The sequence below is a fragment of the Mus musculus genome, chromosome 2, assembly GCF_000001635.26.
Source record: "Mus musculus strain C57BL/6J chromosome 2, GRCm38.p6 C57BL/6J".
Taxonomy (NCBI): Eukaryota; Metazoa; Chordata; class Mammalia; order Rodentia; family Muridae; genus Mus; species Mus musculus.
In genome coordinates this window covers 31,267,194-31,286,991 of record NC_000068.7, presented here as the reverse complement: position 1 = coordinate 31,286,991, position 19,798 = coordinate 31,267,194, and the positions used below count along the sequence as shown (strand labels likewise).

Genomic DNA, 19,798 nt, shown 5'->3' with positions numbered 1-19,798 from the left:
TCTCCACCATGTGGAAGACTGGAGCAGGAAGATCGTGACTTCAAAGCCTTGGGCTATATGGTGAGTTCAAGGCCAAACTGGACAACTTACAGACCCTGGAACATACAGACAGAGCTGGTGTGGAGGGCAGGGATTGGGAGTGGGTATCTCAGTGGCAGAGCACTTGTCGAGATCTTATCTCAGTTCCCAGCTTAAAAAAATGTCCAATACCAGGGGCAAAGGTTTGCCAAACATGCGTGAGGACCTGAGTTTGATCCCCAGCAACCATGTCAAAATGCCAGGAGCGGTGGCATCGAGCTGTAACCTCAGGGAGGTAGACACAGGATGGACCTCGTGTCTCACTGGCTGGCCAGCCTAGCAAAATCAGTGAGTCCCAAGACCCAGTGAGATATCCCAGTAGGTGAACTTCTGGGGAAGGGTACCCAAGGCTGACTCCTGACTCATACGTGTGCATGAGTGTGCATGCAGGCAGGTCACATACAGTGGTCAGTCCTTAGGCCTAATGCTCCATGTGTTTCCCCGGGGTCTCTTGAAAGCCAGGTCACATAAAGTCCCAGGAATTCTGAGAGGGAGCCGAATTGGAACTTGGGCCTCAGACACCATCCACACACTTCCAGCCCCTGGGAAGGCAACACAGGTGGCACGGCCAGTCTTGTGATGGCTAAGAGCCTATCTGTGTGATGCCCCCTGCTCCCACTAAGACATCAAGTCTTCAGGGTCGCCCTACAAAGGAGGAAGGAGCTGCATCTATCCCCTGCAGTCCGACAAGGGAACTGGCTTAGGGTCACAACTGAGGGACCTCACAACCGCACCCCTGTAAATTCAAGGTCTATGGCGTCCCAAAACCAGATGTCTTACTATTGCAGGGCAGGGGGCGCCTAACAGGTTCATAGCCTTAGCAAAATCTGTTTGGGTTCTGCTGAGAGAAGGCTGCGGCTGCTTTCTGCACTCTCTGAAAGTTTTCTGAGGACAGCAGGAGTCCAGTGCTGCCCTTCCCAAGTGTTAATCTCCTTTCCTAATTAAGAGCTCAGAGCTCTCTCGGGCAAGCCTGGGACCGACCATGCAGCAGTTGGTAGGAAGTCTGGTGATTTGTATTCTCATGGAGACTGGAGAGGCTGTGCTTTCACCCCACGGCTTCACATTTCCATGTAAAGCAAAGTTATTTTAGTTTGGAAAGAGAAAAAGTTTCTGTTTGGGGCCACGGCTCCAGTAGAGCACGGCTTTGTATGTGCACAAGGCCCTGGTAAGACCCTGGACAACAGCAGAGAAATGGAGGAAGGCCTTCTTGGAGTCAAAGGAACCACAGAGTTCTGCAGAAAAGAGAAAAGGGCTCTGTGGAGGTGGTCTGGTGTGTAAAGTGCTAACTGTGCAAGCATGAAGACTTGAATCTGACCCCCAGCATCCACACAGAAGTCAGGCATGGTGGCATGTGCCTGTAATGCCAGCCAAGGCTGAGACCGCAGGGACCCAGGACCTCACTGGCCAGCCAACCTAGCTGAATCAGTAAGCTGCAGGCTCAGTGAGAGATTCTGTGTCAGAAAGGAGCAAAGAAGATATTTGCTGTCATTCTCTGGCTGACAGACAGACAGACATATGCTCGCGAGCACACGCGCGCGCGCACACACACACCGACAGAGACACATACACCCAAGAGCAAGAGGCTTCCCAACCCAGGGTCTGTGGCTAAAATGCAGCCGGGCTGTGAACACAGCTGAGGGGGTCAAACTGTTCCCAGAACCTCCGATGACTTCAGAACCAGTGGCACCCAGGACCTTGTCGCACAGATGCTGCCTGGATCAAAGCGTCACCTTAGGCAGGTGTGCACGCACACGGTGTTTGTGCCGTGCCAGGGGTGGAAACCCAGGGCCTTGCACATAGTAGGCCTCCACCACTGAGGCACACCCCAAGCTACAACACAGATTCCCTTTAAACCATGCCCCAGAATCCACCTCCCGCCTCTCCCGCCCAAAATAATAACCTGCTTCCTGACCACTGTAAGGATCATTTTTACACACTTAAGCCCATTACTGTGAGAAGTCAGGGTTCTGTAGGAGGATGTCAAAACAGTCTAGGGGGAAAACTGGAGGTCACGGGCCCTGGCTAATTACAAGGAACTTCCTGGAAGCTTCCTGGGAAACTCACCAAAGACCCTGAATGGCTACTGGCTGCGAGTCAAGTTGACTGGCCTGAGCCGGTCCCAAGGATCAAGGGCAAAGCCTGGCCAGGCCCAAGGTCCCTACACACCACCTCACCTTGTCCATCATGGCAAAGATCCGGTCCACCCTCTTCTCTGGTGTGTTCTCTTCTTCTGGGAGCTCCACGGTGTTCCCCTGCCAAGGTTGCAAGCAGAAGGCTGAGTCAGTGCAGCCTTAGGCTCATAGCTAAGTAAGCCCTTGCTGGACACCAGGGCACTAGGCCAGTGCTCTGACCTCTGAGCTCATAACTAAACCCCTGCCTCAATGCCCTGGGCTGGTGGCAATGAGGGTCACATCCCTCCCATTCTCCAGTCCTACAACTTTTCAAAGGGACATCTCAGGCATCGGCTGTGCTACCCACCTAGTCCCTGCCTGACCAGCAGGTGGGGATGCCCATGGCTACTCAACCAGCAGTGTTTGGTTGGCCTGGATTGTCCTGAGACAGGAGAGTGACTCTGGGTTTTCCCCTGGGCCCTGTAGGTCACTGGTGGCCTTCTTGCCACCCCTCCCCTCCTGGAACTCACCCTTGCATGGCCTCCCTGCTGCCCTCCTGGGACTCACCACCATCTGGTAAATGGCGTCCACTATGTCGAGCATCTCGTTCCTGGTGATGTAGCCATCGTTATCCAAGTCATAAAGCTTGAAGGCCCCTGTAATCAAGCAGCCAGGTGGGGGTCACCCTGGCCCAGGGCAACAGCGGCTCCTTCCTTCCCCCTCCCTGTGTCTCAATACAAAGCCTGGGAATGGCCTTGCCACCCAACATCAGGTCAATATATACTGATAGGAGGGGACATTCATGCACCTGTGTAACCAGAGCCAAAGATAAATAAGCTTTGGCACGGTGGCGCACGCCTTTAATCCCAGCACTCGGAAGGCAGAGGCAGGCAGATCTCTGAGTTCGAGGCCAGCCTGGTCTACAAAATGAGTTCTAGGACAGCCAGGGCTACACAGAGAAATCTTGTCTTGAAAAACAAAAACAAAAGAGGAAAGAAATACACACAAATTCAGGGATCTTATGCAGAGGCTCATGTCTCTAATCTATGTATTCAGGAGGTGGAGACAGGAAAATGGTGGGTTCAAGAACATCCTGGGCCACATAGAACATTCTAGACCAGCCAGGGCTATAAAGTGAGAACTTGGAAAAAAAAAAAAAAAAAGCAAGGGTTGAGGCTGTAGTTCAATGGCAGAGCACGGACCTAGCGCAGGCAAGGTCCCGAGTTCTGCCTCCAGCTCGGCAAAAGTAATAACAATAATAATTCTTTTAAATATGCAGGTATTGGTCTAGAGGGACTGAGGTGGAGGCTGGAGTGGTCTGCGTGAGGGCGTGTAGTCCCCAGAGGTTGGAAGCCACTGGAGGCGACAGACAGGTCCTCGACCTAGGTCATAAGTCCACCATGGCGGTAGAGCACTCTCGGTACCGGGCACCATGGCTCTGTCTCCCCTGCCTCTCCTCTCCAGGCCTCACAATGGGCAAAAGGAGGGTATGCGTGAGAAAAGCCCTCTTCTGCTTCTAACACAGATGCCACTGTGGATGGGAAAGCGCCTACCAAGCAGGGCATTCCACCCAAATGCCCCTCTTCTAGAAAATCCCCTGCTACTCCCGTGTGTCAGCCAAGGACCGCCCAGGACACGCATGTCCTTGACTAAGTGGCTCCTCCCAGCCTTTCAGCCTTTCACATATAGTCCTGGGCCGGAGCCCACGTCCATCTGCCACGGCAATCCCTTTCTGGGCTCACCAGCTCTCAGCCCGCTCCTCCTCTAGCCGGCACACAGCACACGGCACACGGCTCACGGCTCAGCCAGCAGCACCTCCTCCTCCTCCTCTCTGCCTCACCCACAGCATTGGGGAATTTGAGAACCCTGTCACTGTGACAGATTGATAGCCACTACTGTCATCCATCTTAGCCCTGGGTAGACCCTCAGTTCTCACCCGGTACCACACCTGATGTGTGTTGATTGAGTTCATAAACGAGAGACATCAATATGGCTGAAGACCTTGGTCCAGCAGGGATCTGGATCCTGTGACCCACCACCCACAGGATCTGCTGTCTCAGTACTGTATCTGCCTGAATGTTACTCTTGTTCCCACCCACACCCCAGACCCTGCCGCCTGTCCACCGATGTGGCTGTGGACTCTGCCTCACAACATCCAAATTCCTCCCTCTGGGACCTTTATCTGTCCCAGAAGGGCAGGGTGTCCTCTTGCTCTGGCCCTGCACAGATGGCCTGGCCTGCTTCCTTGGCCACATTGGGCCCACCTGCCCAGGGCCCACTGCCCAGGCCTCTGGGAATGCCCTGACCTCCCAGAGCAGGACACCATCTGTGGTCACCGCTGCAGGTGTCTAGCGCCTCCTCCTGTTAAGGCCTGGGACTGCATCCTTCTAGCCTGCTGGGGGATGGGAGACTTACATCGCAGCTTTTCATCCAGGGTCCCCCTTGAGGTCACCGACAGTGCCTGGATGAACTCGGAGAACTCAATCCTGCCATCCTGAAGGGGACAAAGGGGACGGCTGTGGTCAGTACAGACCTCGTGATAGGCAATAGCAGACACAGGACATCCAAAGGATGGGAGGGAAGGGATGAGGGGCAAGAGGAGGGGGAGAGAGAAGGCCAAGCTGGAAGAGGGACAGTAGGCAGCAGAGACAGAGACACTGATACCTGTTGTACTAGTAAGTACTGAAAACTGGTGCTCAGTGGTACTCAGTGAAATTGCAGGGCACAAAACTCTAAGCCTCGGTTTTCTCATCTGTAAAATGGGGGCTTTGAAAGAACCCACATCACAGAAAATGGTGACCATGACTGTAATTCCAGCACTTGGAAGGCAGAGGCAGTAAGACAGGTTCAAGGCCAGCATCAGGTACACAGAGAATCCAAAGCCAGCCTGTGTGGCCTGGCTAGTTTTTTGTTTGTTTGTTTGTTTGTTTGTTTGTTTGTTTGTTTTTGTCTACTTGACACAAACTAGTCATCTGTGAAGAAAGAACCTCACTCAATTGAGAAAATGTTCCCACTAGATCGGCCTCTAGGGCATTTTCTTTTTTTTTTGTTTGTTTTGTTCTGTTTTGTTTTGTTTTGGGGGGCTTTTTGTTTTGTTGAGACAGTTTCTTCTGTGTAGTCCTGGCTGTCCTGGAACTCACTCTGTAGACCAGGCTGGCCTCAAACTCAGAAATCTGCCTGCCTCCGCCTCCCAAGTGTTGGGATTAAAAGCGTGTGCCACCACAGCCTGGTGCATTTTCTTAATTAGTGATTGGTATGGGTGGACCACCCCTAGCAGGTGGTCTGGAGTTCTGTAAGAAAGCCAGCTAAGCAAGCCACGAAGAGCAGACTGGCAAGCCACACTTCTCCATGGGCTCTGCTTCAGCTCCTGCCTCCGGATTCCTGCCTTGCCTTACAGTGATTGGAACACGGAAGCTGAGTCAAACCTTCCTCGAGGTTGCTGCTCCTCACAATGTTTGCACAGCAATAGAAACTAACTAAGACACTGGGCTAAATAAGACCCCTTCTCAAAAGACAAAAAAGCAACGCCAACCCCACAGATGGCCGTCCATCTGTTAATCCCAACCACACACCTAGCGTTTGTCACACTGTGAACACCAGTTACAGCCGCTGATCTTACTGTTCCTAGAAGATTCTGTATTTTGTTTGTACCCATGAGAACTCACGGATATGTACGTGTGTGTGCATGCTATGCCTTTATACATGTTTGCAGCTCTCTGAGTATTTGCATGTGGAAGCCTGTGTATTTATGCACAAGAACATGGAGCACTGAGTGTGTCAGTCATACAGATGAGCACATGTGTGGGTGGGTGTGCCACACGTATGCACGTGTCGGTCTTGGTCTGTGCTGGTGTGTGCCAGTGTCACACCTCCGTGTGTCATGTCTACATGCATGCAGGCACCCAGTCCTGAGTGGGGAACTGGGTAGGGGGCAGTGAACTGGGACGCAGCCGCTGGAGGAGCCCAGACTGGGGCAGCTGCAGCCACCCGCAGCTCACCTTGTTCTCGTCGAAGACGTTGAAAACAAACGTGGCGAACTTGGTGGGGTCTCCAAATGGGAAGAACTGCTTGTAGATCTTCTGGAAGCCAGCGGCATCCAGCTGCCCGCTGGGGCAGTCCTTAATGAAGCCCTTGTACCTGCAGGTGACAGAGCAGGTGGCAGAGAACGTCACCCACCAGGAGCCTCTGCCAGTGAGACCCAGGAAAGCCATGAACCCCTCCCCAGTCGAAGACACAGGCCCCATGACATTGGTAGCAGTGCCCCCATGGCACTCAGATGTCACAGGCATGGGCTCGCTGGCTGTGTGACCCGGGGCAAATCACTCCAGGACTCTGAACCTCACATGAAAACTAGAAATCAGAGATAGTTCAGGAAATTTGCTTGGACAAGGCACATAGAACTCCTGGCCTCCCTGGCTGACACTCCTCACAGGACAGTTAAAATGACTCCCACCACGGTCCCCAGGAAGCCTCCTCACTCCTGGCACGGACTGGCAGCTGGCACCTGCGCCACCCCACCCCAGCCCTGCTCTACAGGAACCACACACGGGGCTCAGAAGACCCTTTGTACTTACTCCTCCACCTGGACATGCCCACCCTTGCCCCAGTGCCCAGCACAAGACCCTCCCAATACCCACTTGAGAGGCTAAGCCCCAGGCCAATTCACCAGCTGTGCAAACCTAAGCAAACGCCTTCACCTCTCACAACGCTCATGGATGAACCTCGATGGTCACCGCCCATCTAGTTTGGGTGACATTATGGGTGTCACCCTAGGGGGGGGGGGCTGATATCTAAAACTCACCAATATTGAGCAATGCCACAAAGCCATGGAAAAGAGTTCCTAGTGTCACCGTCAGCACACTGGCATTTATGTGTGGCTTTCCCCCAGGTGGGGCAAGCTCTCTTCCAATGATCATTCCTCCCACACTGGAGCCAGAGCAACTTGCCTCAACCAGCAGCAGCATCTAGACCAGGGACTTTGTCACCTTTATTGAACTAGTCTTATGGACAAGGTACAGAGAAAGCCCATTTCCAAGACAGGGAAACTGAGGCTGCAAGAGAGGAAGTTACTCACAAAGCCATTCAGCCCTCCCTGGTGCTGTAATGGGAAGGGAAGGTGAACCAAGGAGGCCGATACTCAGAGACCTTGGTCACTGACTTTCCTATGGTCCCCTTGCTAATCACCGGAAGGTTCCATTTGTCTACCGTCCTCAAAGTAGAGGATTCTGGGAATCAGAAGCTAGAAGCCTCCTGTGACACTGTAACTCCTCCATCCACAGAGCCAGTCACAGTGCCATGCAAGGTAGGACAATGATCTCATTTTACAGATGAAGCTAGCACAGCTGTCCATAGCTGCTCACAGCCTCAGCTCTCTGCATGCCTTGACCTATGTTGGCCATTCTTGGCCCGCTGGCTTGTTTCCCCTCATCAACCCAGCACAGAATTTCTCCAGATCCACAGAGGCCCCTACATTCTGTTCTGCAAAGTCCCAAAGGGCCTACTTGCCCCAGCAACTCCAGGGGAGGGGGAAGGGGTAGGCTGTGGACCCTGTGAACAGGCCACACACCAGAATGAAGCAGAGTCGGGCTGTGAGGGACCAGACACTGGATCCGGGCCTCCTTCCTTGAGGCTATCTCCAGCTTTCTTCCCTGGGTCAGGAGGCACAGAAGTTTAGGTTGGCTCCTGACTGCCAGACCCAAAGCCAGAACTCCAGAATCCATAGGAGATCCCCCTGCCTACCATCTGACCTCCCCCTCACATCCCTCCACCCTTTCAGGCTGTCTGCTACTTGAAGGCTGGTGACAGTTATTTAAAAGCAACAAGAAATGTCAGCTATGGTGGTGCATGCCTTTAAACCCAGAAAGCAGAGGCAAGCAGATCTCTGAGAGTTTGAAGCTAGCCAGTCAGGCCAGTAAAGACTATACAGTTAGACCCTGTCTCAAAATGAATAAAGAAGCAAAGGGAGAAGATAATCTTGAAGCTAACTCCTGAGCCGATCGCAGAGAGCCCTGCAGGAGGCCCAGAGGAGCCGACTCCTGAGTGGGAGTGGCTCCCCCCACTGCACCAGCAGGAGCCACTGACATCAGCTGTAGGGGCTGGTGGCAGAGTGCCAGTCTCTATTGAGAATCCAGTTACCCCTACAGAGGCTGTCACTGAACCCCACCCCATAGGCTGGAGAACCTACCCCCCCCCCCGAAGGGATGCTGGAAGCCAAGAGTAGCAGCCTGCACAGAAGGCCCCATCATGCACTTTCCACCACCCCCTCATGTTCAGTATCCCCTGAGTTCTGTAAGCTCTGTGGCCTTACTCACCGATCTGTCACCTGGCATCAGCCTGTCTAGCCCAGCTAGGGTAAAAGTCCTGATCCACCCTTAGCCAAAACCCCCATGACAGACAGTCATCATGGTAGCTCTTCAAGTCATTCAGCTGTGCCTACACATCCGGCTGGTCTGAGCTTACAGCCTCCACATGGTGTCTCACAGACATCCAGAAGTGTCTGCCTGGAAAGGTGACTGAGACACTGGGTAGGGCTGAGATCAGGAGCCCAGGGATCCGGGTCTGAGCCCCACGGACCAGGATCCTCTATTGAACCTAGAGAATCCATAGACAAGATTAGCAAGCTAGGTGCACAAGCATAGCAAGCCAACTGTGTGTGTGAGACTCTGAAGCCCAGGGAGGGAGAGATGCTAGTCCAGGGTAACCCAGGCTGTTAGCAGAAGCAGAGCGCTTACCGTTCAGCCTCCTCACCTCCCAGTCTCTTCTCTGGGAGGAGATCCAGGATGCGCCACCCCATGTCAGCACCCGGGAAAGCGATTAGACCCAAACATTATATAACCCCTCTATTCATCTTTAAGTGGAGGAGGGGACCTGCCCTGACTAGAATGGCGAGGGAGAAGACTGGAGTTCTGTGGCCACTGGCTGGCTTCCAGTCCTCTACTCTACACTGCAAACTGTCACCTTGAAGGGCAGGGATTGCCACCTTCTGCTTTTGTGCATCACTGGCTGGCTCAAGAGGGGACTCCATGGTTGGTGAGCGGCCTGTCCTACAGTCCCTCCTGACCACACAGGACACATGAGCCCCAACTCTTCTCCCCTCCCTCTGGTGCCATCAGGCCAGGCCTCCTGCCCTCTATTCTGCTGGGGCAATGCTGCTGCCAGCTGCCAGAGCACAGGGCCACAACCTAGAGGACCAGAGGGAAGACCCCATTGTGCCTTAGTATCCCTAACCCCCCATTGCATCCTTTCAGGGGGTGTTCTGGGCACCGAAGTATAGCTACCCGTGTTCCTAGCTTGCGGCATTCCCAGCTTCCTCCTGCGGACTCAGAGGGATTTCCTACAAATGTCTGGCTTGCCTGAACCCCAGGAAAGGCTGCGCCTGCTGAGGGCTAAATCCAAAGCTTGACCCTGAGCTCTTCAAGTACAATTTTGCCAAATGGTCCAACCAAGCCCAGGAGGCAATGACTGTGATACCCACTTTCTAGACAAGGAAACTGAGGCTAGTGGGGGTAGCTCTTTTCTCCTTAGATCTCTCTTCCCCTTTCTCCAAGCTGGCTGCCTCCTCTGAAGAAGGCCCCACCTCAGCCCACCCAGCTCATATAGAGTCCTGTCCCTCTTGTTCCCAGGGTTGGATCTGGTGGCAGCTCTCGCAGTTGTGCCTTGAGACTGTCGAGTGTAACTGATGTAGTGACAGATGTCTCACGTCAGGAGTAGGTCCTCATTCTTCAGAGACTCCTGGTTTCTTGGTGAATGTTGAATGGAGTCCATTGTCTAACAACTTTGATGGTCAGCCCTGGAGCCTAGAATCCACAAAGGGGGCACGGACAGGCAGAGGGCTGTCCCCTGATCCCTGATCATCTCTCCAGTGACCTGGGATGGTTAGTGGGCTCAGTAGTTCTCAGGGCCAGCACTTCCAGCCTTGGCACTGGATGGAATAAGAATTCTCAGCACTGTGAGCTCAGGTCAGGCTGGGTAGAGGGGCAGAGGGACAGGGGTGGCCCGTAGGGCACCACAGTTACAAGAGCTCACTGCAAACTGGGACCTTAGGTGACTGGCAATGTCGATGTTTCATCAAGGGAGTCTTAATGCCAAGAGGACAGATGACCTGGGGGCTACCTCACAGGCCCACTTCACTCAGAGAAGACAGGAGTGTGTGTGTATGGGGGAATTATCACCATCACTTTTGTGACCTTGTATCTAGGCTTGCTGTTAGGCAGACTGCATTAAACACACAGGAACAGGGAGTGTCAAAACAGCTTCAAGTCAGGTGTGGTGGCACATGCCTGCCATCCAAGCACTGCAGAGCTAGAGGCAAGAGGATTAGATCAAGGCCATCCTTGTCTACATAGCGAGTTTGAAGCCAGCCTGGGCTACGTGAGCACCTCCCACCCCCCACCTCCCCCCCCCTCTCATTCACACACACACACACACACACACACACACACACACACACACACACACACACACAGAGCTATCTATAGGGAATGTATGAGGGCCAGAGGCCAGTGTCAGGCATCTTTCTCAATTGCTGGCTACCTGATATTTTGAGACAGGGTCCCTCACTGAACCTGGCACTAGCCAACTGGGTGGCCAGCAAGCCCCAGGGGTCCCTGCCTCCCTACCGCCACACTGCAGACATACACTGCTGTACCCAGTATATTTTTTAAAGATGTATTTATTCTTGTGTTATGCATATGAGTGTTTTGCTTGCATGTGTATATGTGTACAACGAATGTACCTGGTGTTGAGAAAACCAGAGGACATCAGAGTTACCAGGAAATAGGGATACAGACAGTTGTTTGCCACCATGGGAGTGCTGGGAACCGAACCCGAGTCCTCTGCAAAAGCAAAGAGTGCTCTAAACCACTACGCCAGATCTCCAGCCTACATCTAGCTTTTCACGTGGATTCTGGAGAGCTGAAGTCGAATTCTTACGCTGCCAGGTGAGCACCTCCCTGAATCTCAGCTTCAGTTTTTCTTAAGGAGGGGACTGTCTGGCTTCTAATGCAACCCTGGCTTGGCCCTGCGTCTCTCAGTCCTTGACTTGTATATGACCAGAATCAGGAGGCTCTGTCTCACTAAGTCTCAGCTTCCTCATCTCTGAGTCAAGAAGTCCACGCAGCACCTGCCTTGAAGGCCCTGAGTGAGGTGGGTAGACAAGACCAGTGAGAATAAAGAAATCTGTCAGGCAGCCCGGACCCCCATGCACTGGGAGGAGAGGCCGGCAGAGCCACCTTCTACCCACGCCTAGTCTGCAAAATCCAGGGCAGGAGGGTTCCAGCCATGTGACATGGTGGCTGGTCTGTTTTGGGGACTGGCTCTTAGGAGTGGAGACTGTGAAGATGCTCCAGAGGTGACAGCTACATCAGGTCTGGGGCAGGGAACCTATCACCTTACAGAATCCTAAGGCCTGTGACTGCCACATGAGTCACTCCCAATGGGGTGTGCGTGTGCAGCAGGGAGGAAAGGGACACAAGGGGAACACCATGACAGAGAGGTCCCAGCAAGGCTTCTCATCCCCAGGAGCGGATGCAAGGCCCCACACCACACAGGGCTTGATCTCCCATCTCCCACACAGCATAGTCAGCTAGGGTATTTGGAGAAACTTGTCCTTGGGAAACTGTCCCTGTCCCCTCACGCCACCATAATTAAGGCAGCATCTGCTTCCCAAGGAGCAGAATCTGGATGCAGCTAAATGGATAGATAGTGGAGCGGACAGCTGGGAGAGGAGCAGGGAGGGGTGCAGCAAGGAGGGGTTCGGAGAGGGGTGTAGTGGGGAGGGGTGCAGCAGGGAGGGGTGCAGCGGGGAGGGGTGCAGCAAGGAGGGGTGTGGGGAGGGGTGCAGCAAGGAGGGGTGCAGCAGGGAAGGGGTGCAGCGGGGAGGGGTGCAGTGGGGATGCAGCAAGGAGAGGTGTGGGAAGGGGTGCAGCAAGGAGGGGTGCAGCAAGGAGGGGTGCAGGGAGGGGTGCAGGGAGGGGTGCAGCAAGGAGGGGTTCGGAGAGGGGTGTAGTGGGGAGGGGTGAAGCAGGGAGGGTGCAGCAGGGAGGGGTGCAGCGGGGAGGGGTGCAGGGAAGGGTGTAGCGGGGAGGGGTGCAGGGAGCAGTGCAGGGAGGGGTGCAGCAGGGAGGGCTGCAGCAGGGAAGGGGTGCAGTGGGGAGGGATGCAGCAGGGAGGGGTGCAGTGGGAAGGGGTGCAGGGAGGGGGTGCAGCAGGGAGGGATGCAAGGAGGGATGCAGCAGGGAAGGGGTACAGGGAGGGGGCAGGGAGGCCACCTTGGGAGGTTGTTCCTTTTGTCATCTCTTCAAAGGCCTCCCTGCCTGGGCCCACCCCTACCTCCCCTCAGCTCCCTGGAGGAGGAGGGTCTCTCTTCCCCTTTCCTTCCCCCTGGCTTCATGAGCCCCTCACAGCAGGAAGCCAGCAAACAGAGCCACTAAGCATTGAAGCACGAAGAAGAAGCAAGCTAGACCCACACTCTAACCTGCCCCACACTACACACAAACACACTCACAAAGCTGTGTGTCCTAGGCAAGTGTGTCCACCTCTCTGAGCCAATCTCTATCTGTAAGATGAGGCTACTTCTAGAACTCAGGACTCCCTGAGGGTGCCAAGTGTTAGGACAATACCTGTCCACAGGAGCCCTGGGGATAAGAGGGTACCTGGGTCCTCACCACAGCCATGTGGGATGGTCCAGCAGGCTTGGCCCAAGTGCTTTCAGATACACCCCCTCCTGTGTCCACCCTACAGTACAGGCACCCACGACCCATGACCCTAGCACCTTCCACCTCACTCAGCTCCTTTCTCCGCACACTCGGCAGCCTGGATCTGAGCAGCTGGGAAACCATGCTGTTTCCACTCAGCATGATGTCCTGGTCACCTTCAAGGCACCACAAGCTTTAGCACCTGTGGTATTCCTTGGCCAGCCCCCGTGGTGCCTCTGACTACCCACAAGGATGAACCCGGCTCTGTGGACACTGGGGTGGACCTAAGATAGCGAGCCTGGGACACAGGCAGGCTGCAGATGAGGCTGCCCCCACTCCTTCAGCTCCCAAAAAGCAGACTCAGTCAGGGTCACCTGGGGCTAGGGCTGGGTGATGGGGCCCCTGCTGGCTGGCACAGGCAGGCAGGCAGGCAGACACACACGCAGGCACACACACACACACACACAAACACACACACACACACCACCTCTAGCATCCTCTGTATGGTAGGCACAGCATCACTTGGGGACCCTGAACAGCAGTGTTAGATGTCAGTACAAAACAAGGTGACCCACTATGATGCTGGAGACATGGGAACCTCTGAGACCTGACCAACAAGCTGAGGTGTGGGATTGAGGGACATGGATAGAGTCTCCACAGGGGCACCAGTGGGACTTGGATGAGGGTGGGTACTTGAGGAGACCCAGGGAGGGGATGTCTGAGCCCTAGGCAAGCTGAGAGGTGTGCTCCAAAGGGGCGTCAAGAGACCTGCCCATCTGCCTCCAGCTCCAGTTCCCCTGGCATTGGTTGAGGGTTGGGGTGCAGGGAGCAAAAGAATCACTGGGAGACACTGACCACAATGGAGGGACCCCCGAGTTTGGGGCTAGTAAGAACAATGAGTCCTGGGCAGTGGCGAGACAGGGGCAGGAGGTCCCTGGTCTAACCTCTAATCCAGCAAGATATTAGAGACAGTCCCAAGCCATAAAAGGAGTTATAGGTTATCCAGCGATAACAAATGGGCTTGTCTTGTGTGGTAGCACTTCTATAATAGCCCATAACACTAGAGATGGATTAGAACGTCACAGTCTGTGACCCATTACTGATGTCTGCCTACACATAGTAGGTGCTCCCCTCAGGGGTAAGACTAAATCAAGCAAAAGTCAGGAAGCCCTGGGGAGGGAGGCAAACTGGAGGAAACTCCAGCTTCAGGAGAGTTCAGCAGAGCTGGATCAGCAAGGGGAACTCATAACTTCATAGCCTGCCATCTGCAGGTGCTTGCTCCACAGAGCCCAAGGGCTGCATGGGAGGCAGGGAGATGTCCACACAGAAAAGCTAGGGAGACAACATGGGGGTAGGCTCTGGAACAAGGACAAAGGAAGCAGACGGACCTAGAAATGGGTGGGCTCGTGCAATGTTCCTGTGGCTAGGTAGGAAATAACCAGAGATGGACCAGCCCCCCATAGGTCAGCTTCTCTCCGCACCTCCACTCCCTTGCCAGAGCCCGCAGGCTCATGCTCCCCTCACACATAAAGGTCTCAAGCTCATCTCCTCACTCCCCTCCTGGGGTTTGCCTTACAGTGAGAGCCTCTCCCTTGCCAGAGCCCGCAGGCTCATGGTTCTGGCTCTGCCCACCTAGCAGATCTTCAGGGAGAGCCAAAGAATCAGCAGAGCTCTGCCCTTTCTGCAGCATGGATGTGCAAGTTTAGGAGACGCCGTGGAGGGTCTGGGCTCTGCTCCCCTCACACATAAAGGTCTCAAGCTCATCTCCTCACTCCCCTCCTGGGGTTTGCCTTACAGTGAGAGCCTCTCCTTTTGCACTGTGGCACACACCCATGCTCTCCTCCCGCAAGGCCCAGAGCAGGCATCACTAGTTCATCACAAATCTCACTAATCCCTCACTGCTACATTTTCTATTTGCACTGAGACATCCCTCTTCAGAATCTTTCTTAACATAGAGTGTCAGATAGACTGGAGCTACCCACTCTTCATCTCGTGTTTTCCTTTCCTTTTCTTATCTTTTCTTTTTTGTTCTCTCTCTCTCTCTCTCTCTCTCTCTCTCTCTCTCTCTCTCTCTCAAGACAAAGTTTCTTTGTAGCCCTGGCTGTCCTGAAACTCACTCACTCTGTAGACCAGGCTGGCATCAAACTTAGAAACCTGCCTGCCTCTGCCTTCCTGAGTGTTGGGATTAAAGACGTGAGTCACCATTGTCCAGATTCATTTCCTGTTTTCTGAATGAGGGAACTGAGTCCCAGAGTGGAGAAGAGACTTCACAAGGCCCGGAGTGGCTTAGTGATGAAGCCAGTAGTAGATGCTAATCTCCCGACTTGTGTGTCATCTGTGTGGCAAGCAGGGTCTTCCGTCAGCCTGCTGGATCATTTTGATTTTGTTTTCTGCGATTTCACCTGCTTGTATGTCTGATTATCATATGTGCGCCTGATGCCCAGAAGAACATGTTGGAACTGAAGTTACAGACAACTATGAGCCAAGGTGTGGATGCTGGGATTCTAACCCAAGTCTGCTGGGAGAGCAGCCAGTGCTCTTAACCACCGAGCCATCTCTCCAGCCTCCAGTTTGAGTCTTAATGGATACCATAAAGTGGGGCTGGGTAGATGGCACAGTCTGAAAGGTACCTGCCAGGTAGACATGAGAACCTGAGTTCAGCTCCCCAGCATCCCTGTGAAAGGCATGCATTTACAAGCCCAAGCCCAGTACTGGAGATATTGAGGAAGCAGAGACAGGTGCTCTCTAGAGCAATCTGGACAGCCAGCCTAGTCAAGTTGGAGAGCCCTAGGTAGCAGTGAGGGACCTTGTCTCAAAAAACAAGTTGGCCAGGTGGTGGCAGTACAGGCCTTTACTCTCAGAACTTGGCAGGTAGGTCTCTGTGAGTTTCAGGCTGGCCTGGGCTAGAGTGAGTTTCAGGCCAGCCTGGGCTACATAGTGAGACTCTGTCTCAAAACAAACAACCAGAGAGATGGTTGCAGAAATTTCTCAGTAATTAGAGTCACTCACTGCTCTTGCAGAAGCTCAGAGCTCGGTTCCCAGCACCCACATGGCAGCTCACAGATAGCCATAACTCTGGTTTGAGGGGATCCAATGCCTTCTTCCGACCCTCACAGACACTGCATGTTATATGGTGCACATACATTCATGCAAGCAAAACACTCAACGCAAACTAAAAATTAACAAATCATTTTATACCGAAAAAGCAACAACAAAAAAGCAAGCTCCTAAAGAATTACACCCAAGATTGACACACGCACACACACACATGCACGTGCACGTGAGCGCACACACATACACACACACACACACCAGGGAAGAAGTCACTACCCTCCCCCAGCCTGCTCAATGGACACTGCACAGCCCCACATAACCTATCCCACCCTGTCCCATCCACAGCCTTGCCCACCCCAGTGACCACACCCACCCAGCGGCCACGCCCACCCAACACACCAGAACTTCCTCTACTCACCACTGCTGTACTTCTTTCTCAGTGACTGCAAGAGAAGAGAAGATCAGAGGTTAGATGGGAGTCCCAGGACACAGGCCATTGCAGTGACGGGGCTCCCTCCTACCGCCTTTCCCACAGCAGTCTGCCCCATAGGACTGTCAGCCTGCTGAGTAAGAAAATACACCCTTAGTGAACAGGTACTCGTCTGCTCAGAAGATGGTATACTCTATCTTCCCCAGAGCCCACTCTCTGCTGCTGCTATGAAGGGGCACCTCCAAAACACCTTCAGAAACCTGGGTTCCCTGCTCAGAAGGCAACTTAAGGTACATTCTTTCAGCCAGGTGTGGTGACCGTGAGCCTTTAATCCCAGAACTCGGGAGGCAGAGTCAGGCTGATCTCTGTGAGCTCAAAGCCAGCCTGGTCTACAACCTTTTTCAGCTCTGTCCCGGGACAGGAGGATCGGAGTGGGTGCTGCTTCCAGACCTGGATGGGGCAAGGAGACTCTTGAAAGCCAAGCTTCTCGGAGCCCAGACCTCCTCACTGCCCTACAGCCCTTTCAACGGACGGTCCAGGTCTTTTCTCTCAAGATATGACCAAATATAGCAGCTGAAAGGATCTGCACATATGGCCGAAGCTCACGCCAAGCCAAGTCGCCACTTTTTACTGAACCATAGAATGAATGAAACCAGGCTTTTTCTTTTCTGCAAAGTATTGAATCGGTTTGAGCTGAAACTGGACCACACTTTCCAACATATCACCAAATGAGAACAACACACCACCTTCAAGGCCAAGCATGTTGGCGCTTGCCTTTAGTTCCAGCAGTGGGGAGGCAAAGGCAGGAGGATCTCTGGGAATCTGAGGTTAGACTGGTCTAGAGAGTGAGACCCTGTCTCGAACACAAAACGAAACAAAAAACAAGAAACCTTCCAGACCACAAACTCTCTGCCTGGGTGATTACTGGGCTCTCTGTGCCTCAGTTTCTCCATGTGAAGCAGGTGTTGAAACGGTACCTGCCTGGGAACTCTGACCTTAACAGACGCATGGAGCCCTGGCTCCCCATTGTGGCGCTCGGATGAGCTGGGCAATAGTGCTAGTGAATGAATGGGTGGATGACGGTCTACAAGTCCTTGCTAGACAGCAGGTGCGAACGGAGCCGGACACCTTCTTGGGGAAGCGAAGGAAATGTGGCAGACTTAGGGAGACCCCTCTACAAGAAGTGTTCCAAACAAACTCAAACTAGCATCTGCTAACCCCTAGATGCCATCTGTGCTGTGACTCAGCCACAGCCCCCAGATGTCCCCAGAGAGCAATCTCCAGCCTGGTTCCAGGTGGGCATAGTGAGACACAAAAGAGACTTGGAAGCAGCAGGTGGGGCTTCAGACCTGAGGTCTTGGCTCAAACCCAGGGTCAGAAGCCTGGGTAGGCGGATGGCCTTAGAGTCCCCTTACCTGCACACTTCCCAGCAGCCTCGCTGCTGCAGAAGGATTTAATCAGAGCAGTCAGCTGATAGACTGGGACCCAGCCTCTGCAAGGCCAGTGCAGCTACATTTCCGAGAGCAGATTTTAGCAGAGGTTACAAGGTATCAGGCAAGGCATGGGGACGCAGAGGGGAGGAGATGGAGGAACAACACAGCTGTTGTTCTAATTTGTTTTCTGTTGCTGTAATAAAATGCTGACCAATGCAAGCAGTCGGGGAAGAAAGGGTTCATTTCACCTCATAGCAAGAGGGAAGTCAGGGCAGGAACTCAGGCAGGAGCCCGGAGGCACCACCTCTGCCACTGGCTTGCTCTCCAAGGCTTTCTCCACTTGCTTTCTGCCCAGGGGTGGGGCTACCCATTGTGGGCTGAGCCCTTCCACACCACTCACCAATCAAGAAGACTTGCCTAAAGGCCGACCTGCTGAGGTATTTCATCAACTGTTCCCTCTTTCCAGATGACTCTAGCTTATATCAAGCAGACAAAAAAACTGACCAGCCCCCGATGCTAGACTGCACTGAGCTGCCCCGACCCTGCCACCCCCATCATCTCTGGGTATAGCTGATGCAGATGGCAGGAATTGGAGACACAGGTGACCACCTCTGGGGACCAGACCTGAACAACTGAGCTCCAGGCTTCTGGGCTGAGTGTGCCTCTGAAGACCGCCTCCTGTCCCCCACAGCCTCCTACATATGCACAGTGCACAGCCATGCATGAACCAAAACCTTTTTTTTTTCAAAAGATGACATTCGGTACCCAGGACTGGGTGCAAGTGAGGGCGTGTTATCCACGGCACTCTCCTGTCACGTGACCCTGGGACTACTCCGGAATGTGGGGTGATTCTAGACCATCGGTCATACAGTTCCAACAGTCAGAGCCATGAAAGCCCAAACAAGCTAGAGAAGGATGCTGGGAAAGAGATGAACAAAGAGAGTTACTTAAGCATAACCCTGGGTGCACAGACTGGGGTGGGGGTCAGGGGCCAGGGGGGGTCAGCAGGGAAAGTGCGGGGTCTCTGTCAGGATCCAAGAGTAGCGTCTGGATTGAAGACCATACCCCTGACCTGAGAACTGTGCCCAAGAACTTGGGGGTGAAGGCTGTGATGCTGTTGAGTAAACTTGAGGCGGCAGCACCATGGGGGAGGCTGGCAGGGGTGGGGGCAAGGGGGGGCGGGGGATGAGTCCAAAGCAATCGGCCAAGCCTCCCCTGCAGTGCTACATTCACAACCTGAAGGGAAATAACTGTCTTCACCCGCAGTCTGCGTGCCCTCCACAATACATGGAGGACCAGGAGGCAGCCTGAGTCCTACACTCGTGGGATCAGATCATCACAGGCACTTGGAAGGAGTAATCCGGGGAGCATGCTTTGCCTCAGGCCTGGGACCAGACACAAGGGGAGCTTCCCAGGACGCAGCTCCCAGCTCCAGCTCCAGCCCATCCCCCTTCTAGCCCTCCTTCTCACTAAGCCTCCAACCAACTGTGAAATTAACAGGCTCTCCCCTCCAGCTTCCCTCCACGGTTCCGTGCTCAGGGCTTAGCACGCAGGCTTCCTGTACAGAGCTCAGGACTCAGGACTCAGGCTCAGAGGAGTTCCAGACTGACACTTGAAGTTGAGGAGGAATACCAGTGATGTCATTCAGGCAGGCCCCTGGTGCCCTGCCAATGCCCCAAGTCAATGTAACTACTCAAGCTCCCTGAGTGTCCTATGTCTCGGCCACCAAATGACCCAAAGCTGTGGTGGTTTGAATGAAAATGGCCCTCATAGGCTACAGGGACTGGCACTATTAGGTGTGCCCTTTTTGGAGTAGGTGTGGCCTGACTGGAGGAAATGTGTCACTGGGGTGGGCTCTGAGGTTTCAAATGCTCAAGCCAAGCCCAGTGTTGCTCTCTTTCCCTGCTGCTGGAGATCCAGCTATAGAGCTCTAGGCTCCCTCTCCAACACCATGTCTACCTGTGTGTCACACATGCTTCCTGCCATGATGATAATGGA

General features: G+C 53.8%; 1 protein-coding gene across 3 annotated transcripts in view; it reads right to left on the bottom strand.

Moving 5' to 3' along the window:
• Ncs1 (neuronal calcium sensor 1) overlaps positions 1–19,798 on the bottom strand; it is a 50,282-nt gene that overhangs the window by 8,998 nt on the left and 21,486 nt on the right. For all 3 annotated transcript variants that reach the window (XR_866008.3, XR_866007.3, NM_019681.3), the window contains exons 2-6: positions 16,356–16,380; positions 6,188–6,326; positions 4,605–4,683; positions 2,757–2,845; positions 2,253–2,330 (exon numbers count right to left, since the gene is read on the bottom strand). Coding sequence is in view for 1 of the 3 variants with exons in the window: in NM_019681.3 (NP_062655.1) it covers positions 2,253–2,330; positions 2,757–2,845; positions 4,605–4,683; positions 6,188–6,326; positions 16,356–16,380 (410 nt within the window). In the remaining 2 variants the exon portion in view is untranslated. The remainder of the gene's footprint in view (positions 1–2,252; positions 2,331–2,756; positions 2,846–4,604; positions 4,684–6,187; positions 6,327–16,355; positions 16,381–19,798) is intronic.